At 41.0% G+C, this 27,084-nt stretch overlaps 1 protein-coding gene and 1 long non-coding RNA gene across 2 annotated transcripts in view; one reads left to right on the top strand and one right to left on the bottom strand.

Moving 5' to 3' along the window:
- The window catches only part of fam102aa (family with sequence similarity 102 member Aa), a 64,033-nt gene extending 42,212 nt beyond the window's left edge, over nt 1-21,821 (top strand). Inside the window, exons 8-12 of the mRNA XM_034171202.1 lie at nt 14,919-15,023; nt 16,138-16,333; nt 17,410-17,531; nt 17,854-17,923; nt 21,097-21,821. Coding sequence (XP_034027093.1) covers nt 14,919-15,023; nt 16,138-16,333; nt 17,410-17,531; nt 17,854-17,923; nt 21,097-21,142 — 539 coding nt within the window. The 3' untranslated portion in view covers nt 21,143-21,821. The remainder of the gene's footprint in view (nt 1-14,918; nt 15,024-16,137; nt 16,334-17,409; nt 17,532-17,853; nt 17,924-21,096) is intronic.
- On the bottom strand, nt 12,304-25,282 carry LOC117511207. Its single transcript, XR_004560911.1, has 3 exons — nt 25,252-25,282; nt 24,546-24,552; nt 12,304-12,704 (listed from the first exon to the last, which is right to left on the bottom strand). It is a non-coding gene; the product is annotated as an uncharacterized LOC117511207 (long non-coding RNA).
- Between the last annotated feature and the right edge of the window lie 1,802 nt (nt 25,283-27,084).

Raw genomic sequence — 27,084 nt, 5'->3', positions numbered from 1 at the left:
GTCATATTTTACAAAGCACATTTATATGTAAACACCAACACACACATTAATGTGTTGGTTTTTACATAGAATGAATGAGTCAACCAATCAGTGTTAGCGGAGGCACATTTTACCCATAATCCCTTTTGCATCTGTCTGTGTTTATTACAAAACTTCAGAATTAGTGCATTATATAAATTTAAAAGATGTTATATTTTAACTTTGTACAGATGACAGAATTGACATTAATGGAGTTATTTTGTCCGTATTCATTTTATTTATAAATCAAAACCATAAGTTAGCACTGTTTTATTTTCCAAGACCTCCGCCTCACGGCGACATTGCTATTTAGTAGAGAGTTGCGCTTCGCTGCTCCTCTCAGCTGCTTCACTGCTGCAAGCTATGTAGTAAACAGGAGCTTCCAGCAGTGGGCAGGGTGCACAAAGACAGAAATACTGACTTATTATTTGGGTCTGTGGTCATCTTTGATGCTACCAGAAGGGATTCAGCTTGTTAGATGCAAGTGTACTGGAGACAATACTGAAAGTTATCGGTTATTGTTTAGCTATAGCTTCTGATAAATGTTTTTGGGTGGTTTGTCGGTTTAGCTTCATAAAATATAACTTTTCAGGTAGCTGATTATCTGCTATTGAAGCTAACTTTTTGGTTAGCTGTGCCCACCACTGCTAATTTGCATAAAACAAAATGGCTGCCCAGTTTTTCATGCTTTCCCAAAGTTTACCTGTTTTTGCCAAAAAAAAAAAAAGCAATGAAAACTCTGTGTTATTCGAACTGCTCAGTTCATAGTTTATTTACAAGCTGTATCTTCTCTCCTTCATCCCAATTATGCATAAAAGTACATGGCCGCCTCCTGTTTTCAGACTTTGTAGAAGCTTTTTGTACAAAAGAAGTGATAACAAAACCAATTTTTCCCCATGCCTCTGCTGCACAATCAGGCCTACAAATGCATGTATTTGTCAGTCTTACTTATACTGGCCTGTTGAAAAACATCTCCTGTGGATTTAAAAATCACTATCATTATATTCATTCCTTGATGGCATGTGAATGACTCGTGTATTTTTTTCATCACAAATGCTGAACAATATAATGACAGTACTATGTGAAAACCTATATAATTGGCTCAGTACAGCACAGATAATGTATACAGCTTCAACACCAGAGGGCAACTGCTTCGACACCAGTGGCCAGGCACATGGTGCCACAGTGACTCAACAGCAGCAGCAGCCACAGCGTAGACGTGGTCAAACTGCATTGTTCCCTGATATACGAGGTCTGTTAGAAAAGTATCCGACCTTTTTATTTTTTGCAAAAACCATATGGATTTGAATCACGTGTGATTGCATCAGCCAAGCTTGAACCTTCGTGCGCATGCGTGAGTTTTTTCACGCCTGTCGGTTGCGTCATTTGCCTGTGAGCATGCTTTGTGGGAGGAGTGGTCCAGCCCCCTCGGCGGATTTTTATTGTCAGGAAAATGGCCGAGGGACTGCCGCTTTGCTGCATCAGAATTTTTTCAGAAACTGTGAGAGACAGCCAGGTGGAAACCATTCGGAAAATTCAGATGGCTTTCGGTGAAGATCTTATGGGCATCATACAGATTAAGGAGCATTACAACCGGATTAAAGATGGCCCACAGCGGCTGAGGGCGTGCTGTGCTTCGAGCGGCCATCGACAGGCTGAAACGACCAGATCATTTCCAAAGTGAAGGCTGTGTTGATCCTGGACGTCGTCTGACTACCAGAGAAATGGCAAGAGAGGTGGACATAGCACTTTTTCGGCGCATTACACTGTTACAGGAGATTTTGTAATGAAAGACGTGCGGCGGAATTCGCACGTCAGGACGGAGCCGCATAATGGCGCAGAACAAAAAGCACCTCCGGTGTTGGAAGTCTCACGGGACATGCCCAGCTCTTCCACCATTTCGGAAGGTTCAGACAGCTTTGGGTGGCTTTTCAGTCGGGTGAGTATCCGAGAAATGGTCGAAGAGCTGAGTATGTCACAACATGTCCTGTGAGACCAACACGGAGGTGCTTTTGTTCCGCATCATTAGCGGCTCCGTGGCAAATTCCTCTGCTCCTGTTTTCATAATAAAATCTTTAACAGTGGAATGTGCCGGAAAAGTGCTATGTCCACCTTTTCTGCCATTTCACTGGTAGTCAGACGACATCCCGGATCAACACAGCATTCAGTTTGGAAATGATCTGGTCGTTTCAGCCTGTCGATCACCGCTCAGAGCGCGGCGCGCCCTCCGCCATTGTGCGCCGTCTTTAAACCGGCTGTAACACTCCTTAATCTATGTAATACCCATAAAATTGTCCCTGAAAACCATCTGAATTTTCCGAAAGGTGTCCACCTGGCTGTCTCTCACAGTTTCTGGAAAAATTTGATGCAGCGCTGCTCCAGCCGTTCAGACATTTTCCTCACAATGAAAATCCGACGAGGGGGGAGGACCAGTGCTCACTCAAAGCCTGCTCACAGGCGAATGACGCAACCGACAGGCGTGAAAAAACTCACGCATGCGCACGAAGGTTCAAGCTTGGCTGATGCAATCACACGTGATTCAAATCCATATGGTTTTTGCAAAAAATAAAAAGGTCGGATACTTTTCTAACAGACCTCGTATTTGTGGAGTTCATCCTTTCACACTCATGTTAAGGAGACTCTGAGATACTTTGTTCATCTATATCTGTGCATGTTCATGTTCTAGTGTGTTGGTTTGTGTGGACAAGTTCCAATCTTGTAATATAATATACTTAGTAGCATTAGATTTGTGTTGTCTTTTGTCTGCTGATTCTCTTTATAGACACTGTGTTAGTTTGCCAGTGTCTTGACTTGCATATAATCTTGAAAGTGTTGGGTAGTAAAATAATATAGTTGAATCTCTGTGTTCTCTAGCATTTAGGTTTAGTTGCATTCATCACTTCAGTTGTGGCGTGACTTCCTCTTGTCTTCCTCTGCCTCTACTGGTGGTTGGCTCTCACTGCGGTATTGTATCACTTCCTGTTCCGGAGCACAGCGGTGTTTTGCTGTATCTGTTAGCTGTTTAATCTGCGCAGTTAGATTGATCTAGTTATCTAGATAACGATTTGTTTCCCAGTGTAATTTTCACGTGCCTTAACTAAAGCACTCCTTCTGCTGAATCACCTCTAAATTATTTACACATTATTCACTTTGCGTGTTTTTAGGAATCCGCTAGCTTAGCGCAGCTACTAGCTCTTAGCCGATTTAGCATGGCGGCTTCTTCTGTCTCTCCCGCACTTTTCTGCTCTGGGTGTGAAATGTTTAGTTATTCCTCGGCCTCCTTTAGCAGTAACGGTACTTGTAATAAGTGTAGCTTATTCATAGCTTTGGAGGCCAGGCTGGGCGAATTGGAGACTCGGCTCCGCACCGTGGAAAATTCTACAGCTAGCCAGGCCCCTGTAGTCGGTGCGGACCAAGGTAGCTTAGCCGCCGTTAGTTCCCCTCTGGCAGATCCCGAGCAGCCGGGAAAGCAGGCCGACTGGGTGACTGTGAGGAGGAAGCGTAGTTCTAAACAGAAGCCCCGTGTACACCGCCAACCCGTTCACATTTCTAACCGTTTTTCCCCACTCGGCGACACACCCGCCGAGGATCAAACTCTGGTTATTGGCGACTCTGTTTTGAGAAATGTGAAGTTAGCGACACCAGCAACCATAGTCAGTTGTCTTCCGGGGGCCAGAGCAGGCAACATTGAAGGAAATTTGAAACTGCTGGCTAAGGCTAAGCGTAAATTTGGTAAGATTGTAATTCACGTCGGCAGTAATGACACCCGGTTACGCCAATCGGAGGTCACTAAAATTAACATTGAATCGGTGTGTAACTTTGCAAAAACAATGTCAGACTCTGTAGTTTTCTCTGGGCCCCTCCCCAATCGGACCGGGAGTGACATGTTTAGCCGCATGTTCTCCCTGAATTGCTGGCTGTCTGAGTGGTGTCCAAAAAATGAGGTGGGCTTCATAGATAATTGGCAAAGCTTCTGGGGAAAACCTGGTCTTGTTAGGAGAGACGGCATCCATCCCACTTTGGATGGAGCAGCTTTCATTTCTAGAAATCTGGCCAATTTTCTTAAATCCTCCAAACCGTGACTATCCAGGGTTGGGACCAGGAAGCAGAGTTGTAGTCTTACACACCTCTCTGCAGCTTCTCTCCCCCTGCCATCCCCTCATTACCCCATCCCCGTAGAGACGGTGTCTGCTCCCAGACCACCAATAACCAGCAAAAATCTATTTAAGCATAAAAATTAAAAAAGAAAAGATAATATAGCACCTTCAACTGCACCACAGGCTAAAACAGTTAAATGTGGTCTATTAAACATTAGGTCTCTCTCTTCTAAGTCCCTGTTGGTAAATGATATAATAATTGATCAACATATTGATTTATTCTGCCTTACAGAAACCTGGTTACAGCAGGATGAATATGTTAGTTTAAATGAGTCAACACCCCCGAGTCACACTAACTGCCAGAACGCTCGTAGCACGGGCCGAGGCGGAGGATTAGCAGCAATCTTCCATTCCAGCTTATTAATTAATCAAAAACCCAGACAGAGCTTTAATTCATTTGTAAGCTTGACTCTTAGTCTTGTCCATCCAAATTGGAAGTCCCAAAAACCAGTTTTATTTGTTATCTATCGTCCTCCTGGTCGTTACTGTGAGTTTCTCTGTGAATTTTCAGACCTTTTGTCTGACTTAGTGCTTAGCTCAGATAAGATAATTATAGTGGGCGATTTTAACATCCACACAGATGCTGAGAATGACAGCCTCAACACTGCATTTAATCTATTATTAGACTCAATTGGCTTTGCTCAAAATGTAAATGAGTCCACCCACCACTTTAATCATATCTTAGATCTTGTTCTGACTTATGGTATGGAAATAGAAGACTTAACAGTATTCCCTGAAAACTCCCTTCTGTCTGATCATTTCTTAATAACATTTACATTTACTCTGATGGACTACCCAGCAGTGGGGAATAAGTTTCATTACACTAGAAGTCTTTCAGAAAGCGCTGTAACTAGGTTTAAGGATATGATTCCTTCTTTATGTTCTCTAATGCCATATACCAACACAGTACAGAGTACCTACCTAAACTCTGTAAGTGAGATAGAGTATCTCGTCAATAGTTTTACATCCTCATTGAAGACAACTTTGGATGCTGTAGCTCCTCTGAAAAAGAGATCTTTAAATCAGAAGTGCCTGACTCCGTGGTATAACTCACAAACTCGTAGCTTAAAGCAGATAACCCGTAAGTTGGAGAGGAAATGGCGTCTCACTAATTTAGAAGATCTTCACTTAGCCTGGAAAAAGAGTCTGTTGCTCTATAAAAAAAGCCCTCCGTAAAGCTAGGACATCTTTCTACTCATCACTAATTGAAGAAAATAAGAACAACCCCAGGTTTCTTTTCAGCACTGTAGCCAGGCTGACAGAGTCAGAGCTCTATTGAGCTGAGTATTCCATTAACTTTAACTAGTAATGACTTCATGACTTTCTTTGCTAACAAAATTTTAACTATTAGAGAAAAAATTACTCATAACCATCCCAAAGACGTATCGTTATCTTTGGCTGCTTTCAGTGATGCCGGTATTTGGTTAGACTCTTTCTCTCCGATTGTCCTGTCTGAGTTATTTTCATTAGTTACTTCATCCAAACCATCAACATGTTTATTAGACCCCATTCCTACCAGGCTGCTCAAGGAAGCCCTACCATTATTTAATGCTTCGATCTTAAATATGATCAATCTATCTTTGTTAGTTGGCTATGTACCACAGGCTTTTAAGGTGGCAGTAATTAAACCATTACTTAAAAAGCCATCACTAGACCCAGCTATCTTAGCTAATTATAGGCCAATCTCCAACCTTCCTTTTCTCTCAAAAATTCTTGAAAGGGTAGTTGTAAAACAGCTAACTGATCATCTGCAGAGGAATGGTCTATTTGAAGAGTTTCAGTCAGGTTTTAGAATTCATCATAGTACAGAAACAGCATTAGTGAAGGTTGCAAATGATCTTTTTATGGCCTCGGAGAGTGGACTCATCTCTGTGCTTGTTCTGTTAGACCTCAGTGCTGCTTTTGATACTGTTGACCATAAAATTTTATTACAGAGATTAGAGCATGCCATAGGTATTAAAGGCACTGCGCTGCGGTGATTTGAATCATATTTGTCTAATAGATTACAATTTGTTCATGTAAATGGGGAATCTTCAACACAGACTAAAGTTAATTATGGAGTTCCACAAGGTTCTGTGCTAGGACCAATTTTATTCACTTTATACATGCTTCCCTTAGGCAGTATTATTAGACGGCATTGCTTAAATTTTCATTGTTACGCAGATGATACCCAGCTTTATCTATCCATGAAGCCAGAGGACACACACCAATTAGCTAAACTGCAGGATTATCTTACAGACATAAAGACATGGATGACCTCTAATTTCCTGCTTTTAAACTCAGATAAAACTGAAGTTATTGTACTTGGCCCCACAAATCTTAGAAACATGGTGTCTAACCAGATCCTTACTCTGGATGGCATTACCCTGACCTCTAGTAATACTGTGAGAAATCTTGGAGTCATTTTTGATCAGGATATGTCATTCAAAGCGCATATTAAACAAATATGTAGGACTGCTTTTTTGCATTTACGCAATATCTTTAAAATTAGAAAGGTCTTGTCTCAGAGTGATGCTGAAAAACTAATTCATGCATTTATTTCCTCTAGGCTGGACTATTGTAATTCATTATTATCAGGTTGTCCTAAAAGTTCCCTAAAAAGCCTTCAGTTAATTCAAAATGCTGCAGCTAGAGTACTAATGGGGACTAGAAGGAGAGAGCATATCTCACCCATATTGGCCTCTCTTCATTGGCTTCCTGTTAATTCTAGAATAGAATTTAAAATTCTTCTTCTTACTTATAAGGTTTTGAATAATCAGGTCCCATCTTATCTTAGGGACCTCGTAGTACCATATCACCCCAATAGAGCGCTTCGCTCTCAGACTGCAGGCTTACTTGTAGTTCCTAGGGTTTGTAAGAGTAGAATGGGAGGCAGAGCCTTCAGCTTTCAGGCTCCGCTGCTGTGGAACCAGCTCCCAATTCAGATCAGGGAGACAGACACCCTCTCTACTTTTAAGATTAGGCTTAAAACTTTCCTTTTTGCTAAAGCTTATAGTTAGGGCTGGATCAGGTGACCCTGAACCATCCCTTAGTTATGCTGCTATAGACGTAGACTGCTGGGGGGTTCCCATGATGCACTGTTTCTCTTTTTGCTCTGTATGTACCACTCTGCATTTAATCATTAGTGATCGATCTCTGCTCCCCTCCACAGCATGTCTTTTTCCTGGTTCTCTCCCTCAGCCCCAACCAGTCCCAGCAGAAGACTGCCCCTCCCTGAGCCTGGTTCTGCTGGAGTGTTCTTCCTGTTAAAAGGGAGTTTTTCCTTCCCACTGTAGCCAAGTGCTTGCTCACAGGGGGTCGTTTTGACCGTTGGGGTTTTATATAATTATTGTATGGCCTTGCCTTACAATATAAAGCTCCTTGGGGCAACTGTTTGTTGTGATTTGGCGCTATATAAAAAAAAAAATTGATTGATTGATTGTTAGCACTTTCTCTTATTGCATACATCAGTGGTGATCAAAACATTTTGACTGTCCACAATACTTATTTAGGTAACAATCTCTGTTCTCTTGAATTGAAAAATGGAGGCCTTAGGCAGCATGAACCAAGATTCTTCAGTGGATGGTGATTTTGCATCATTTGTCAGGACTGCACTCAAAAAATCTTGTTCAGCATAGTGACAAAGGAACGGCTACATTGCAGGATAGTGCAAGAGTCCGTCACAAGCTCAAAGATATGGAGAACAAACTCGCAACCGAGAGGATATTGAGTTCTAATGAGACGTCTCTAAAATGGCACAGATCCTGTTACAGTTGGTTCACCAACAAGACAAATATTAGGAGACTAGAGAAAAGGTCACTGTATCAAGACACAGAGGAACCCATTGCAGGTCCCACCACTGGTCCAGCTGCAAGACTCAGAAGTGCCTCCTTTACTTTCAAATGATCCCTTTGCATATTCTGCCAGGAGGAGAAGGTTGACAAGACTCTACACAATGTTGAGACCTTCGAGATGAATGAAAAGATACTGAAGGCTGCAGAGTTTGATGGTGATCTGCACATTGCTCTTTCTGGTTTTGGTGATCTCATGGCAGCAGAAGCAAAATATTAGAACAGTTTTACCCACATTTGACCTTTAGAGACTTGGATATTCATCCAAGAAGTGTGTTTCATTTCAAACTATCATTCTTTTTGAATGGAGTTTACTCATTTGCTTGCCTTGGTCAAATCATAGATGACTTATGGTTTTACAGGGAACAATACCAGGCAGTCACTAAATTAATTATTTTTTTTGTTAATTATGGGGTGAAGGAGTAGGGATACAGCTTTCCAACAACCATATTTAAATTCAGCAGATCAAATTACATAGAAATATAAGTTGTATTTTCTCATCCAAAGCAAATAGCACCACACTGACAAATTTGATGAAGCAGCGGCCATTTTGTTTTATGCAAATTGGGCATAAAGGAGTAAAGATACAGCTTGCCAGCAACAATAATTGAACTCGGCATGTCAAAATACATTGAAATAGAAGTTTTATATTCTATTCCAATGCAAACACAAGCAGACTTTTGAAAAGCTTCATGAAAACAAGCTTCTTTTCTGAAAATGGAGCCTTACTATGAATCAAGAACAGTCAACCCTTCACTTTAAAAAACCAGTTCCATTGAAGTTGGGACGTTGTGTAAAATGTAAAAAAAAAAAAAAAAAAACAGAATACAATGATTTGCAAATCCTCTTCAACCTATATTCTATTGAATACACCACAAATACAAGATATTTAATGTTCAAACTGAAACTTTGTGTTTGTGCAAATATTTGCTCATTTTGAAATGGATGCCTGCAGGGGTGGTGGCCAAGTGATTAATGCGATTGGTTCCAGTTCAGAAGGCTCTGGGTTCAAATCCCACCCCTGCCACATTTTTCCATGTAATGTGGAGTTGCGTCAGGAAGGGCATCCGGCGTAAAACTTGTGCCAGTTCAACATGCAGATCCACCTTGAATTTGCTGTGGCGACCCCAAGTGCAAACAAGAGAGCAGCCGAAGGGACTTACTTTTTTGAAATGGATGCCTGCAACACTTTTCAGAAAAGCTGGGACAGTGGTATGTTTACCACTGTGTTACATCACCTTTCCTTCTAACAACACTCACTAAGCGCTTGGTTGCTCCAATTTTAGTAAAAAATGGTGCAAATTGTTAATTGGGCTACTTGGATTAATAAATGGAATAGTTTTGACTGTGTTGAACGTTTGGTCTCTAAAGTAAAGGTCAAATAATGTTAACGCCCATTGAATTCTATGACATGTGACATATGTTACCCTGTAACGTGATAACTAAGCATGATGCATGGTGTAAACTATTCCTTTTTTAAACCCTATTAACTCAAAGAATAATTTTCATCACCTTTGAACAAAATTGGAGCATTTTGCAATTTTGACCCCTGTACAAACTGAAACTGAACTTTGACACCATTCTTGTTGTTTTTACCCCATAACTCTATAGAATTCAGTCATAGATAGTCCAAACTATACCTTTTAGGAATCTTTACAATCAGACAAATAATGTGGTATAATTTTCAATATGTCTGGAGAATTTTCATATTTTGACCCCTATGTAATTCTTCAATTGACCCCCTACGTGGCCACCTATTGAAAATTCAAGTGGCCTGTCGATTTTTTTCAAAAGAGTAATATCTAAGGTGTACTTTTGCCAAATTTGGTGCTTGTTTCACCATTTGAAGGATTCCTCTGTAAATATTCTGTTATCTGCTGCACTAATGTACGACTTTTTCCCGTTTTTGTTTGATGTACGACTTCAGTTGTTCAGCAGTCTCTGTCATATTTTGCGCTTCATAATGCGCCACACATTTACAATGGACGACAGGTCTGGACTGCAGGCAGGCCAGTTTAGTACTCGCACTCTTTTACTACGAAGCCACGCTGTTGTAACACGTGCAGAATGTGGCTTGGCATTGTCTTGCTGAAATAAGCAGGGACGTCCCTGAAACAGACGTTGCTTGGATGGCAGCATGTGTTGCTCCAAAACCTGGATGTACCATTCAGCATTGATGGTGCCATCACAGATGTGTAAATTGTCCATGCCATGGGCACCAACACACCCCCATACCATCCCAGATGCTGGCTTTTGAACTTTGCACTGGTAACAATCTGGATGGTCTTTTTCCTCTTTTGTTTGGAGGACACGACGTCCATGATTTCCAAAAACAATTTGAAATGTGGACTCATCAGACCACAGCACACTTTTCCACTTTGCGTTTGTCCATTTCAAATGAGCTTGAGCCCAGAGAAGGTGGCAGCGTTTCTGGATGTTGTTGATGTATGGCTTTCACGGGTAAGACCTGGTAAGATCCTTTACACAATGATGTCGGTTTTTAATGCAGTGCCACCTGAGAGATCGAAGGTCATGGGCATTCAGTGTTGGTTTTCGGCTTTGCTGCTTACATGTCGAAAGTTCTCCAGATTCTCTGAATCTTCTGACTATATTATGGACTGTAGATGATGGAATCCCTAAATTCCTTGCAATTGAACATTGAGAAACATTGTTCTTAAACTGTTGGACTATTTATTTATTTTTTAAGCAGTTCACAAAGTGGTGATTCTCGCCCCATCTTTGCTTATGAGCAGCTGAGCCTTTTGGGGATGCTCCTTTTATACCCAATCATGACACTCACAATTAGTGTCCTCAGTTCCCAAACGCTTATTGAGTGTTGTTAGAAGGAAAGGTGATGTATCACAGTGGTAAACATACCACTGTCCCAGCTTTTTGAAACGTGTTGCAGGCATCCATTTACAAAATGAGCAAATATTTGCATAAAAAACAATAAAGTTTATCAGTTTGAACGTTAAATATCTTGTCTTTGTGGTGTATTCAATTGAATATAGGTTGAAGAGGATTTGCACATCATAGGATTTGCAAATCATTATATTTTGTCTTTATTTAAATTTCACACAACGTCCCAACTTCAATGGGATTGTAGCTCCGCCCGGCTTCACTCCGAACAATCACTGAAAGAAGCTCCTCCCATCAGAGTGATGTCCATCACTTGTTCTTATTTTTAATCATAATCTTGTGGTTATGACTTGCAGACTGTTTTTCTCATAGTACCATATCACCCCAATAGAGCGCTTCACTCTCAGACTGCAGGCTTACTTGTAGTTCCTAGGGTTTGTAAGAGTAGAATGGGAGGCAGAGCCTTCAGCTTTCAGGCTCCTCTCCTGTGGAACCAGCTCCCAATTCGGATCAGGGAGACAGACACCCTCTCTACTTTTAAGATTAGGCTTAAAACTTTCCTTTTTGCTAAAGCTTATAGTTAGGGCTGGATCAGGTGACCCTGAACCATCCCTTAAGTTATGCTGCTATAGACTTAGACTGCTGGGGGGTTCCCATGATGCACTGAGTGTTTCTTTCTCTTTTTGCTCTGTATGCACCACTCTGCATTTAATCATTAGTGATTGATCTCTGCTCCCCTCCACAGCATGTCTTTTTCCTGGTTCTCTCCCTCAGTCCCAACCAGTCCCAGCAGAAGACTGCCCCTCCCTGAGCCTGGTTCTGCTGGAGGTTTCTTCCTGTTAAAAGGGAGTTTTTCCTTCCCACTGTCGCCAAATGCTTGCTCACAGGGGGTCGTTTTGACCGTTGGGGTTTTTAAGCAATTATTGTATGGCCTTGCCTTACAATATAAAGCGCCTTGGGGCAACTGTTTATTGTGATTTGGCGCTATATAAATAAAATTGATTGATTGATTGATTTTTTTTCGCTTTTTTCAGGAGCACGCAGCTCTTCACAAACATGGCAACTTTGAGACTTGTTCAGCCTCTGCCCCTATGTGCATTCTGCAGAAGCGGCAAGTTGAGCGCGCTGAAAAGCCCTTAACATGCAAAATAACTCCAAATATCCCTGCTGTAACCTTACTAATAAACTTGGTATTTGTGTCATACTTCCTAATAATGAAACGTACACTGCAGTACAGTGAGGAAGACCAGCTACAACTTCACACGCAGGAAGAATAGATTTCCTCAGACTACTGAAAAGTATTTCTTTTGTCAACTCAAACAAATCCAGCATACCTCAACAATTAGTCCTCGTTCTACTGTTAAAATGTAATTATGCTGAATTCAGTGAAATTACACAGTCTGCTAATTGTAACTGATGCGGTGGGGAGGAGGGGTCTAATTTAATTAGTTATTGAGCCATCGTGCACACAACAAAAAAAAAGTGTTGAATGAAAACATTCATCCTGGGCAGAACTTATAAAACGATTTGTCACAGAAAGTGTTCTGTAAGCAAACAAGTGGATTCTTGCAGGGCCTTTTAGATCCTGGTCCAGTCTGCCAGATGTTTCATAACCTGGACCAGAACTCACCCGGAGGAGGTTCTGGGGAGAGAAAGTGTAGAAGGTTACCTAACATGGAAAATTACATGATACTGTTTAGAATTAGTTCAATCTGAGGAGGGGGAAAAAATGTTTCATTACAGCTTGGAAAACCTCCTGTGATGTTGATCCATCCAGAAAACATGTTTTCCACACCCTTTAAAAAATGTGAGGTCATTCTTATCCAGGTAACGTCAAGGTCTGACAGAGCAGGTGGTGTTTATTATGATTACACAAATATACAACCTCTGGCAAAAATTATGGAATCACCGGCCTTGGTGGATGTTCATTCAGTTGTTTAATTTTGTAGAAAAAAGCAGATCACAGACATGACACAAAACTAAAGTAATTTCAAATGGCAACTTTCTGGCTTTAAGAAACACTATAAGAAATCAGGGAAAAAAAATTGTGGCAGTCAGTAACGGTTACTTTTTTAGACCAAGCAGAGGGAAAAAAATATGGAATCACTCAATTCTGAGGAAAAAATTATGGAATCATGAAAACCAAAAGAACGCTCCAACACATCACTAGTATTTTGTTGCACCACCTCTGGCTTTTATAACAGCTTGCAGTCTCTGAGGCATGGACTTAATGAGTGACAAACAGTACTCTTCATCAATCTGGCTCCAACTTTCTCTGATTGGTGTTGCCAGATCAGCTTTGCAGGTTGGAGCCTTGTCCAGACTATTTGCAGGCCATGACATTGACCCTATGTGTCTTTTTGCAAGGAATGTTTTCACAGTTTTTGCTCTATGGCAAGATGCATTATCATCTTGAAAAATGATTTCATCATCCCCAAACATCCTTTCAGTTGATGGGATAAGAAAAGTGTCCAAAATATCAACGTAAACTTGTGCATTTATTGATGATGTAATGACAACCATCTCCCCCCAGTGCCTTTACCTGACATGCAGCCCCATATCATCAATGACTGTGGAAATTTACATGTTCTCTTCAGGCAGTCATCTTTATGAATCTCATTGGAACGGCACCAAACAAAAGTTCCAGCATCATCACCTTGCCCAATGCAGATTGTAGATTCATCACTGAATATGACTTTCATCCAGTCATCCACAGTCCACGATTGCTTTTCCTTAGCCCATTGTAACCTTGTTTTTTTCTGTTTAGGTGTTAATGATGGCTTTCGTTTAGCTTTTCTGTATGTGAATCCCATTTCCTTTAGGCGGTTTCTTGCAGTTCGGTCACAGACGTTGACTCCAGTTTCCTCCCATTTGTTCCTCATTTGTTTTGTTGTGCATTTTTGATTTTTGAGACATATTGCTTTAAGTTTTCTGTCTTGATGCTTTGATGTCTTCCTTGGTCTACCAGTATGTTTGATTTTAACAACCTTCCCATGTTGTTTGTATTTGGTCCAGAGTTTAGACACAGCTGACTGTGAACAACCAACATCTTTTGCAACACTGCGTGATGATTTACCCTCTTTTAAGAGTTTGATAATCCTCTCCTTTGTTTCAATTGACATCTCTCGTGTTGGAGCCATGATTCATGTCAGTCCACTTGGTGCAACAGCTCTCCAAGGTGTCATCACTCCTTTTTAGATGCAGACTAACTAGCAGATCTGATTTGATGCAGGTGTTAGATTTGGGGATGAAAATTTACAGGGTGATTCCATAATTTATTCCTCAGAATTGAGTGAGTCCATATTTTTTTTTCCCCTCTGCTTGGTCTAAAAAAGTAACCCTTACTGACTGCCACAATTTTTTTTTCTTGATTTCTTATAGTGTTTCTTAAAACCAGAAAGTTGCCATTTGAAATGACTTTAGTTTTGTGTCATGTCTGTGATCTGCTTTTTTTCTACAAAATTAAACAACTGAATGAACATCCTCCCAGGCCGGTGATTCCATAATTTTTGCCAGGGGTTGTGTGTATATATACACATACACAGTGGGCCAATAAAATGTTACCACTTTTTGATCGTACACAAGTTTTTGAAATGAGAACTTATTGGAAAACTTTACAGACTTGTAACAGAAGCATCAAATTAACATTTGATACCAAAGGTTTCCCACTTTGTCTCTTGTTTTCCGCACAGTTCAATAATTGACATGTTCAATCCACTCTCCTCTTCTTTGGATTACAGCTGCAACACACACAAGTTGAAGTTTGTGATGACATTGCCACACATCTCAAGAGGGATTCTCCGAATTTCTTTTTCATTTTCAGGAAATGATATTCCTGAAAGTGAAAAAGAAATCTTTGTTATTTTGGAAATTGTATGACTTAAAAAAGTGGTAACATTTTATTGGCCCACCCTGTATATTCGACTGTCTGCCTGGAAACGTGCAGTCACGGTGCAGGGATTAAAAACAAAACACCACCTGTGTTTGAGAAATGAAAGTCTAAAACCAAACTCGTTGATTTCTTTTTGAAAATTTCAACTACTTCTCCCTGTAGGTCTCCTTGACGACTCTGAAACAAATCAGACCGGTGTGGGAGAAACCTTCCAGTCTGGTCACTCTCGTAACTCGAGCTACGCCAGTCAGCACAGCAAAATCTCAGGTAAATAAATCTTACTGCATCTATGAAGCACTTTTCTATCTAATTTCAGGCTGCTTTATAATGATGACTCACATTCACACATGCAAGGAGCTCAACTGCACACCCAAAGCAACTTGGGGATTTGGGAGGACCTTGTCCAAGGGACATTAGTCATTTTTTTTTTTTTTTTTGCCTTTGCCTTGTCAGGGAATCAAACCTAGGATCTTCTGATCACAAGCCTGCCTCTTTAAAATTCATATCTCTAGTCTTGGACACTCTGGACAAATTCTGATGCTACAACAGTTTTAAACTGTTCTGAATCTTTCACAAATCCTGCTGCAGTCGTGTTTTGTCTGAAAGGGGATTTTGGACATCCTTGTACAGTAAGACGATACAAGACTGTAGAGACCTGATGGTGCTGAGCTAAATTATGATGGTTCTTGTTTCAGCGGTGAGGAATCATCTTCCACATCATAATAAGGTCATGAGTTAGAAGGATGTCAGGATTCACCAGGGCAACTTTGACGTGATGCATTTGTGGACAGTTGTTTTTAAAATCATGTATGTGGGAACGGGTCTGAGCCCACACTTGTTTTTCCTCTAGTTTAAGCAGAAAACATCTTCGTTATCATGCACAGAATCTACATCACAGTATGTCCAACAGAAACCACGTGTCATGAAAAGGACACAAAAGGTTCCAGTGGTTCCATCCTGCTATGACTACAACAGGAGCCAGTACTTTTTTGTTTGCAATGCCACGGAGTCTTTTTTTTTTTTTTTATTCTACATTTATTTTTTATTTTTCAAGCTTGTGGAGTGAAATCCTCAAGATGGTGTCCCACATCATGCTGATGTCCTGCTTTCTACGTGTTGTAAATCAGATATGAAGCAATTTTATGAAGAAATGTGCAGATATGTATCCATTGTGCTCAGAATAGACCTTTAAAACCAACTCGAAGAAACTCACATTTTGCTTTGACTCAATCAGAGGTTGCTGTGTTTTAGTTTTTTCCTTTTATGAAAAGCTGCCCCAAATGTTGCAACAAACACACAGACATATCATCTCGTTTTGGAATATTCTCCACTTCTTTGAGACTGTTGAAGACTTGTTTAATAGTCCGTCCTTGATGCCCAGGCTACAGCACCGAACACTCCTGCTCCTCCAGCCTATCGGACCTCACGCATCGCAGAAACACTTCCACGGGAAGCAGCACGTCCGGAGGCCTGTGTGTGACCGTGGACACCCCCACAGATGGCGAGAAGGACGCTGGTCGCCCTGAAAGACCGCCTCGGCCACCGAGGCCTGTCATGCCCCCTAACAGACCCTCCAGGTACGGACTCAAACAGCTTCTAACTGCTGCGGTTTTCAGTAAATTCCTGGAAATGTATCTGACTGAACTGACTGAGCATGGCAGCGCGTTTAGTTTTTCAACACCCCCGCCCCCCGTTCCTTATCGAACTCCATTAGCTGCCTTGACCAGGTGATATTTGGGTGCCCCCTTGGCCTTCTCCAGTTGCTGTGGTCCTCATGATCATGGGCAGAGATATGTATCACATAGTTAAAATGTTGCTGAGATTCCCTCACTAAGCAAGTGGTACACCTCATCAGTCTCTCCCTAAGTAACAGTTGATTTGACAAAAAGTCATTGCAGTGGTACCCAGGGATCCTCTGCAGGGACGTAGTATTTCTGGGGTGGATTTTACATCTTCAATAGTTTTGTAATTTGAGAATAACTAGCAGAGGATTTGATTCATGGCTTTGTGGAATGATCAGCTTTTCTTTAACCATGGCATGTCTGTATCATGTGCATATCAAGGTGACCATACTTTGGACAGTTAGGGAACTAAGCCCATTACAGTCCATATACACAAATGACCTGTGACATAACCCTATTTGCATGTTGGAAGAAGCTGTTTTAAGAAAACACAGATCCAAAACAGTGTGTACCAAAAGATCCTTTTCCATTACTGTTTTAGGTGCTGCAGTCAAACCCATCTCTTATTCATACTGATGGTCCTGTTTCTTGCCAAGATGAAAGATGTCATTTTTCCAGATGGAAATTTAGTTTCCAGTGGTATGACCATTGTAACAATTTGTCAGTATTTTCTTGAATTTCCAAACAGTCTATATTTAAATCAACTGGACAATACATGCCATTTGCATAGATTTTGATATAATGGTAGCAGCTTTTATAATATCATTTATTAAAAACAGAGGAGTGGCCCCTGGACGGTGCTCTGGGGTATCCCACTGGTTACATTTGTGTTTCATTGAGCACAACTATTGAACCTGTGAATCTCTAGACTTGAAGCAGTCTCACTTTCCTGAAATATTAAAATGTTTTCCTTCTGCTGAAACAAAGTCAGTGGATCCGGCATTCTTCTTTCCTTTTGATTTGTGTTACAGGAGGAAGCAGAACTCTGTGGAGAGTCAGCCTTCTTGGGTAAATGACACTCGCATGGATGCTGATGACATTGTGGAGAAAATTGTCCAAAGCCAAAACTTTGCGGATATCAACGCCAGTGAAGGTACAAGTGTCAGAATAATGGCTGCTTGATTGGAGACTGTAACAGAGGAGGGTATTATGGGAAATGTAGTCTTGATATTGACTTGTTTGCGATGGAAGCCATCGTTCTCTGTTGTCGTCTCATTTGTATGAAATGAATCTGTTCCTCTGGCGGCTTTACAACCTGTTTGACAGGAGTGTATTAATGTTCCCAAGTGCTGGATGAACCATCTTTGGTCTGAGCGCTGCGTCAAGCCTCCAGCGAGCTGCACTCTCTCTTCTTTATTGTCTGTTTCTCTCAGCATCTGGATCATCTGGTGACACTTTGTGTTTTTGTCTCGCAGACAGTAATCTCCGTCTGTTCGTCAGCCGGGATGGAACCACCGCGCTCAACGGCATCAGGCTAGGAAACAGGTGAGAGGCTTCATCATGGCTCACACTTCACTTTTCTCCCTTGTCTCATATTGTTTTTCCAATCGCACTGAGATTTGAGTTTTAGTCCATGAGCCCACAGCCAGATTTGACTTGACTGGTATCACTTGAAGGAACTAAATGACACAAACTTTAGCCTATGTGTTTCACAGCCTACATAAAAATATACGCTAGCCATCCCAGGGTGATAGCTCCAGCCAGTTAGGGGCCAATGAAGGATTACACAGGGGTCAACATTTAAAAATGGACCAGTCACATGAAATGGTATCCTGTAACGGTATAGTTTGGACCATCTATGACTGAATTTTTCAGGATAAAAACTACAAAAATGGTGACATACTATGTATTCAGATTGGACAGGAATCAAACGATAGTTGCTCTAATTTTAGCAAAAGGTGTGAGAAATTTGCTGAGCGAATGGGATTAAAAAATGGAATACAATAAAACTCACCTAAACAGTTGTATAAACTGGATAGTCACACTCTCTCACATCGGACAAAATGTCCTGTCTGACCACAGTGTATTTCCATTAAAAACCCCTTGCATGTACAGGACAGAGCAGTCTGGACGTGCCCAGTAACAGAGATACAAAATGAAGTTCAGCGCTGACAATAACCGATTCGAGGAAAGTGAGTCCCATATTTCCTTGATTTTAAAAGACCGGCCATTTATTTTTTTCAAACCGTGCTCAGACATGATCCTAAATGAAATAAAGTGTAATTCAAGGTTGGTGATTATTAACAAAACGCTGCTTGCTGCCTGCACTGTAATATGGTGTTAAATTTCACACATATCCCAGGGTGTGGTGAACCAAACTGCTTTAGCTCAGAGCTAAATGACTGAGAGCGCAAAAGGGTTGTGTTTGGTCACTTTTACGTTTTCACTCCTTCCTCTCCCATCATATTTTAAGTTCTTGCAGATTCTGCTGATTACATTTCAATCATGGATCAAATACTTTTGACAGAAAAGGCCTCAGATATTACCGTTACAACACGGAGTCAGAAAAAGCCTCTCAAATGACCTGCAATTCATGGAGGCAATTGTACATACCGTACTGTTTGTTTTGAGGTTGGTGATTTTATAAAGAAGTGGAGCTCGCTGAGGGACAAATTAATCCAGAATAAGCTGCTGTTCCTGCTATAAATTGCTGATATCATTGCATGGCCATAGAGTTATAGAGTTGCAGAAGCATAAATCACTTTGCTTTAGGATTTTAAAGATGCCACGCAGCAGATTTAGAAAAAATAGTGACTCAACTAAATGTAATTCTTTTCATGCAGATAATGTCCAACATTTATTTAAGACAGGCGCTTATTTTTTTCAAAGTTTTGACCTGGTCATTGAATGAGGCACTCAGTCAGGCTTTTAATCAAGGAAATACGTAAACCTAATTGGTGCTGGCGATACCCTGTAGATTGTTCGGTGCCCCCTGACTGTAACTAATCCATTACGTACATATCACGCATTTTGTCCATTTTATATGTATATTTAAAATTCTATTAGCTCAACCAATAATTTTCATCACTATTTACCAAAATTAGAACAACTTCAACATTAAACCCTGTACAATCTGAAATTGACCTTTGTCACCATTTTTGCTGTTCTTCACCCCCCAATTCAGTTTATTTATATTATGCCAAATCACAACAAAGCTACCCCAAGCAGTTCATGAACCAGTCATCAATTTTGACCTAATCGGTACCACTTAAATAAAAGGATGAATAATGGAATAATTCTGACCATGTTGAATGTTTGGTCTCCAAAGTAAAGGTCAAATAACGTCAGCGTACATTGGATTCTATGACATTTCACATATGTTACCCTGTAACGTGATAACTAAGCATGACAAATGATGAAAACTATTTCTTTTTAAAACCTTATTAACTCAACCAATAATTTCCATCACTTATCACCAGAATTGGAGTAACTTTAACTTTTGACTTCTGTGCAAACTGAAACTGAACTTTATCACCATTTTTGCCATTTTTCCTCCTTAATTCCACAGAATTCAGTCATAATTAGTCTAAATTATACCTTTTTGGAATCTTTGTGATCAGACAAATCATGCAGTATATTCTTCAATATGATTGAGCATTTTAAGCTTTGTTTAGTCCCCTTAAGTCAGACCTGGGCAAACTGCGGCCCAGGGGCCACATGCGGCCCTTTGCATGTCTTTGTCCGGCCCTCATGAGGTCTGTCATTATTATTACATATATTAAAAATGTCAAGCTTGTGTGTTGCAAATCATTAGAGAGGCTTATTTAGGTATATTTAAACATTTACATATTATTACAGGAATAAAAATTACCCATAAAAGCTATTAAATAGGTAATTATTTGTAAAATTTGTAATGGAGACAGCCGAGTTATCGATGGTGTGGCCCTCGGACATAATTCAGGTTCCCTATGTGGCCCCTTGTAAAAATTAATTGCCCACCCCTGCCTTAAGTGGTACTGAAAACCTGCTTGACTCATGAACTAAGGGTGCTTCACATGGGTAAGACCCAATGTTACCAACCCCCTTGAGGAAGCACATAGGAGACAGTGGTCAGGAAAAACTCCTTCTGGTGTTTTTGAGGAAGAACCCTCAAGCAGACCAGACTTGGAGGAGTGACCCACTGCTTAGGCCATTCTAACGATTACAGCGTTACAGGCAGTTACAAACAAAATAGTAAATAGTGCAAAGTCCATCTTAAGCTCAAGAGTTGAGGGGATGATTCAGAATCCTCGGCAGGGTTTTTACCCCATAACTCCATAATATTCAGTCAACGTCTGCATATTTTTTCTGACACTTAAGTCTGACATCACCTTTGATGTCGTGATTCTAAACTCTGTGTCTAGCAACAAGCAAAAATGGCTGCTCTGATCCTGAAAACCTGTCAGTTCAGTTTTCTCACAGAGAATCAGTAAAGAACCGGACAGATGAGCAGAATCTATAATGGCATTGATCTTGATTAAAATCCTATCACTTCCCATCCCTAGATGGCAGTATAATGTTGAAACATAATCAGTAGAAGACTTTGTCTCTGACTTTGACAGTCTTGTTCCAGCAGGATTCCCAGATGTGTGTTACAAAATTCCAGGGTTGCCATGCTAACAGATTCTGCTTGTTTTTTTGTTTTTTGTGTGTGTGTGCGTGTGTGTGTGTATGTGCAGGGTTTCTGCAGGCAGCTATGAGCCGGTGGTGATCGAGAGCCATTAAAGCTGTGGGTTGCCACCTTCTTTCACAGGTTTTCTCGGAGCTTCAGCCAGTCTGACGCTGTGAGGCGGAAACCGCATCAGTTTGCACTTTATGTCAGATGTGTGTTCACGCTCATCTGCGCTCTGCTCGCCCACGTCGCTGTATTGAGTGCGAGCTGAAAGGTTTTTTGGTTTTGTTTTTCCTTTTCTTTTTCCCCGCCCTGTTACAGGTTTACCTGTTTCAGTATTACCAAGAATGTTTTGAGAAGCCACCACTAAACCTGCACCATGTCCCAGGTGCTAACACTGTACGTAGTGATGGGAAGTTAACAGACTGATTCACGACACAGTGTTCAAGAATCAGTCTCATTAGATTAAAATTCTCACGTTAAGAACGGTCTCTTATCACTCAAACGGTTTATTTTGGTAATAATATGAAGCTCACTCACACTAATGCGGGATGTGACAGCAGTGCTACCACACTGCACCAGTAGATGGTAGTGTTGAGTCATTTTTGTTTTGTTTGGAAATCTTGAATTTAGCCAGATGTTTTCCACTGGTTTTAATGTAGATTTACTGTTTTTGTTTTGTTTGTTTTTTCTGAAAACTTTGCAGAATGGAAAACCAGCATCAAGCTCCTTCACAATCATCCAAATCTTCCTTTTTAGGCCCACAGAGTTTGGGAGTTGGGGCCTTTAAAACAGGGTCTTATTCCAGGATCCACGCCCTTCTCTGGATCTGTATTGTTCCCATTTTTTCCTACAAGTTTCATAACAAAATGATATAATTACATTTTGAGGAACACTGCTGCAGGTCAGAACCCACAAACAAACCATAACCTGCTCAGTAGTTCATAACTTGAGTTGTTTTTGCTTTCATATTTGATGTTTTGTCATCGTAATTGATTAGCAGGGTGATTCTTAGACTACGGGCACTTATTATGTCCTTTGATCATATTGTATGAAAACAGAAAAAAGGGGAAATTTCACACTTTTATAGTTATCTTTACAATGAAAGTGTGTTAAGAAATTTGTTCTAGTAGTCTATGATGACTTTTTCACCTTTTTTCAGCATCATTATATGCAAATATTGCCGTTTTGTGCTTGTCCCACACCCAGACTTTTGATCTTCAATGATAAAAATGAATGGTAAAGAAATGTTTTTTCTAATGTTTTAAAATATCTCTGAATAAAATATCAGTAAAATAATCAAAACATAATTGGGGTATTCAGTGTCATACAACTGTTGTCCATCCATCCATCCATCCATTTTCTTCCGCTTTATCCGGAGTTGGGTCGCGGGGGCAGCAGCTCAAGCAAAGCCGCCCAGACCTCCCGATCCACACACACCTCCCCCAGCTCCTCCGGGGGAACCCCAAGGCATTCCCAAGCAAGCTGAGAGATGTAATCCTTCCAGCATGTCCTGGGTCTTCCCCGGGGCCTCCTCCCAGTGGGACGTGCCTGAAACACCTCTGCAGCGAGGCGTCCAGGGGGCATCCGGAAAAGATGCCCGAGCCACCTCAACTGACTCCTTTCGACGTGGAGGAGCAGTGGCTCGACTCCGAGCTCCTCCCGAGTGACCGAGCTCCTCACCCTATCTCTAAGGGAGCGCCCAGCCACCCTGCGGAGGAAACTCATCTCGGCCGCTTGTACCCGCGACCTCGTTCTTTCGGTCATGAGCCAACTCTCATGACCATAGGTGAGGATCGGAACGTAGCTCGATCGGTAAATCGAGAGCTTTGCCCCCCTACTCAGCTCTCTCTTCATCACGACGGTCCGATACAGTGACTGCATCACTGCAGATGCTGCACCGATCCGTCTATCGATCTCACGCTCCATCCGTCCCTCACTTGTGAATAAGACCCCGAGATACTTAAACTCCTCCACTTGAGGCAAGGACACTCCACCGACCTGAAGAGGGCAAAGCACCTTTTTCCGGTCGAGAACCATGGCCTCGGATTTGGAGGTGCTGATTTTCATCCTGGACGCCTCACACTCAGCTGCAAACTGCCCCAGTGCACGCTGAAGGGCCTGATTTGACGAAGCCAACAGAACCACATCGTCCGCAAACAGCAGAGACGAGATTCTGTGGTTCCCAAACCAGACCCCCTCTACACCCTGGCTGCGCCTAGAAATTCTGTCCATAAAAATAATGAACAGAACCGATGACGAAGGGCAGCCCTGGCGGAGGCCAACGTGCACTGGAAACAGGTTTGACTTACTACTGGCAATGCGAACCAAGCTCCTGCTGCGGTTGTACAGGGACCGGATAGCCCTTAGCAAAGGACCCCGGACCCCGTACTCCCGGAGCACTCCCCACAGGGTGCCCCGAGGGACACGGTCGAATGCCTTCTCCAGATCCACAAAACACATGTGGACTGGTTGGGCAAACTCCCATGAACCCTCGAGCACCCGATGGAGCGTGTAGAGCTGGTCCAGTGTGCTGCGACCAGGACGAAAACCACACTGCTCCTCCTGAATCTGAGGTTCGACCATCGGTCGAATTCTCCTCTCCAGTACTCTGGAATAGACCTTACCAGGCAGGCTGAGGAGTGTGATCCGCCTATAGTTCGAACACACCCTCCGGTCCCCCTTCTTAAACAGAGGGACCACCACCCCGGTCTGCCAATCGAGGCACTGTCCCCGATCGCCACGCGATGTTGCAGATGCGTGTCAGCGAAGACAGTCTCACAACATCCAGAGACTTAAGGTACTCAGGACGGATTTCATCCACCCCAGGAGCCTTGCCACCGAGGAGCTTTCCAACCACCTCGGTGACTTCTGCCTGGGTAATGGATGAGTCCGCCTCTGGGTCCCTAGTCTCTGCCTCCTCTTCGGAAGACGTGATGATGGGATTGAGGAGATACAACTGTTGTGATTTTTTTTTTTTTTTTTTTAAACAAATGTAGTTGTCCCACACTATTGCCGTAATTTCCACCACAACACTGTAATGTCCCTTTAAACAGTTTGTATGAAAGATTGTTTGGGTAGTTTCTATGGAGATAAACAGTGACATTAGAGCACATGTATATAGCGCCAAATCACAACAAACAGTTTCCCCAAGGCGCTTTATATTGTAAGGCAATGGTATGGTGGAAATTACATTTACAAGGCCAATAGTGCCCGTAGTTAAAGAATCACCCAGCAGCGCATCCAAGACTTTGTGTGTTCAAACAACTTTAGCGCGTGTCCGATGGAATGTTTCACTCCCTGTTGATCAGGGAAACACAGCAGATCCACTGTTTTTCTCTTGAATGACCTAAAAGCATCATGTGGACAGTGACGAGAGAAACACTTTCAAAAATTTAAATCTTTTTCATCCCCTGTTCTTTGTCACACTGGAGCAAAAATCTGCTTTGTTCCTTTCCTCTTCCACCTTCGGGGATATCTGGCAGTCCTTCCTCTCCATTATGGGGAAAAAGAAACCCAGCATCTTTAAAACCTGGAAACACCACACTAACAAGGCAAAGCATGTGATTGGCCGGATCATTTCAATATTCATAATGTGGAGTTAAAACTGAAGTGTGCGCTAAAATCCACAGGAAACAAAAACTCAGAAAAGCAGTTTTATGTCCACCTTTCTTTATGGTCAAGTAGAGTGCCGAGGTGATGTAATTTATTAGTTTGACTGAAAAATAACACTATGTAACAAATTTTTATTTTTGTTTTGTTCCTGGGTACACAGTGTGTTTTCCTAACCTGTTATGCCTTAAATAAATAGAAAATAGCTGTTATTCCACAGAAACTTTGCTTCTGTGATCAGGACAATGATATTTTGAAATTTGTCTGTTTTCAAGAATATTCTCAATTCGCCTTCACTACTACTGAGTAGTCTTCTAGAATATTCTTGAACTGCTAGAACTGTCCAGAATTTTCTAGAAGTTTCCAGAATTATCTAGAAATTTCAAGAAACTTTTAGAACTTTCTAGAACATTAAAAAAATAAATTAAAGTTTGTGCTGAATGTAGTCATTTTTCCATAGGCTTTAGACATAAGCAGTTGAAATATAACACTTAGAAGCCAGGAACAAAAATTGTGTTACATAGTGTAATCAATATTCTGACTGGCTATTAATCATCAAAGGAAAATTTCAAATGGTCATTGGTTCAGGTTTGCTGATTTATATTTTTACATATATATATATATATATATATATATATATATATATATATATATATATATATATATATATATATAAACATGGAACAAAATCTTTGTAGCTTTCTTCCAGACTTTATGGAGCAGTTATAGCTACAATTAATAATTTTCTATTATTACTATTAATCATGTTAATTATGTTGTCAAAATGAAAACATAGAAATGTGCATTCCCCTTATAAAAAAAATAATATAAAAACTGACATTTTAAAGTATTTTTTAAATGCAGATACTAGCTGCATTTTAGTTCAAACGTTAAGTGGAAAAACTTGCAGTAAGTGTCTTGAAGTTTTAAAAATTGCCACACTAGGAAAAAATGAGGGGTTATAATTATTATTAATAATAATATCGTTGAGCTGTCTCATGTTTTCTGCCATGTTTGGCTTGAGCCACCAGCTGTCAGTAGTGATGTTGGCGACTTCAGTGTTTTTACCATCAGGAGATGTGAACGTAAAACTGTTTTTATCAAAATCATGAGATGTTTTAAAGTTTCTAACAAATGTGTTTTGCACCGGACACCACTCTGGGACAGTAGACTCTGTGATGATTTCCTGTGTCACAAACCATCTGATGAACAGATCTCACAACGTGCACAGCGTGCAACCTGAAAACAACTATGTGCGACAAAAAAAGTTTTAAAAGAAAACCTAAGAACATCAGTGACCACATGGAGTGAGCAAAGAAGGATTTCGCCGTGTAGTAACTGTAGGGTGCTAAAATGCGGCTGCATGTGTGATTAGTTTAAAAAAAAAAAGTCTTGGGCTGATGTGTGATTAGTTAAAAAAAAAAAAAAAAAAAGTCTTGCGCTGTACTTAAAAGTATTATACAAGTACGCAAGTGCAATCAAAGTCAACATTAAGTGGCTTTGCTGGAACAGTGTTAGTAATAAAGTAGATCATTGTTTTGTCTCTTTGCTCAACAGCCAGCATTTTGCAGAACTTTTCCTTTAATTGGCGACTTCTTAGCACTAAAGCACACGTGCAGTTATCGTCCACTGCAGAGTTTAAAACAGACGTCCTGTGTTGTAACACTCAGGGATGTTGGTCGTGGGGAGCATTTTGCACAGAGATCACCCCACTGCATAGTGGGAGGTCTCAGAGTACCGAGGTTTGGTGTGTGTGTGAATCCTGAAAATTTTCCTGCAGCAGAAGCGTGATGAGGGATTTGTGTTTTGTTGCCCCCTGGTGGAGCAGCTTGTTCAGCTTTTTTGGTGTTAAAGTTTACTTCAATGTCAGAACAGTTTAACCACTTAGTGTTTCCGAAACACCGCTGGCTCCAGTTGCAGTAACTGTGCTGAGGAGCAGCCAGCTGGTTTCTCCCTTGATGTATTAAATGTGCAGTTTTCTGCATTATAGTTCTTTTTTTATATCTGAAAAGAATGTGTTCCTGTGAAGTTTCCATGTCATCACACTATGCCAGCTGCTTCCAACACGTTTATGTTTATTCACTTCGCTCTGAGTGCTATTAATCGCACAGAGTTAATTATTCTCACTTTGGGGTTGAACCACTGATTATTTACATCACCACAGCTCTTAGTGTTTTTTAAGCATTTATTTATAGTTTTTTTTTTTTCTTTGCATGGAGGTTGGTTTTAAGCTATGCACATAACTCACCTCACAGCTTCCTTTTTTCCTATTAGTAATTTTAACAAATTTTATTGTTACAAAGCTAGTATAGCTCAGACTTACACAGAAATTAGGTGGAATTATTTTTCCACCAAACATGTAGCTTTTTATCTTTTAAACAATAAAAATCTAATCTGATTTCTTCTGTGTGATGTTTTTCATTATTAAAAATAAATAAATTCT

Source organism: Thalassophryne amazonica, chromosome 5 (genome assembly GCF_902500255.1).
Source record: "Thalassophryne amazonica chromosome 5, fThaAma1.1, whole genome shotgun sequence".
NCBI classification, from domain to species: domain Eukaryota; kingdom Metazoa; phylum Chordata; class Actinopteri; order Batrachoidiformes; family Batrachoididae; genus Thalassophryne; species Thalassophryne amazonica.
The sequence above is the reverse complement of the archived record's forward strand: the minus strand, read 5'-3'. Positions and strand labels throughout refer to the sequence as shown.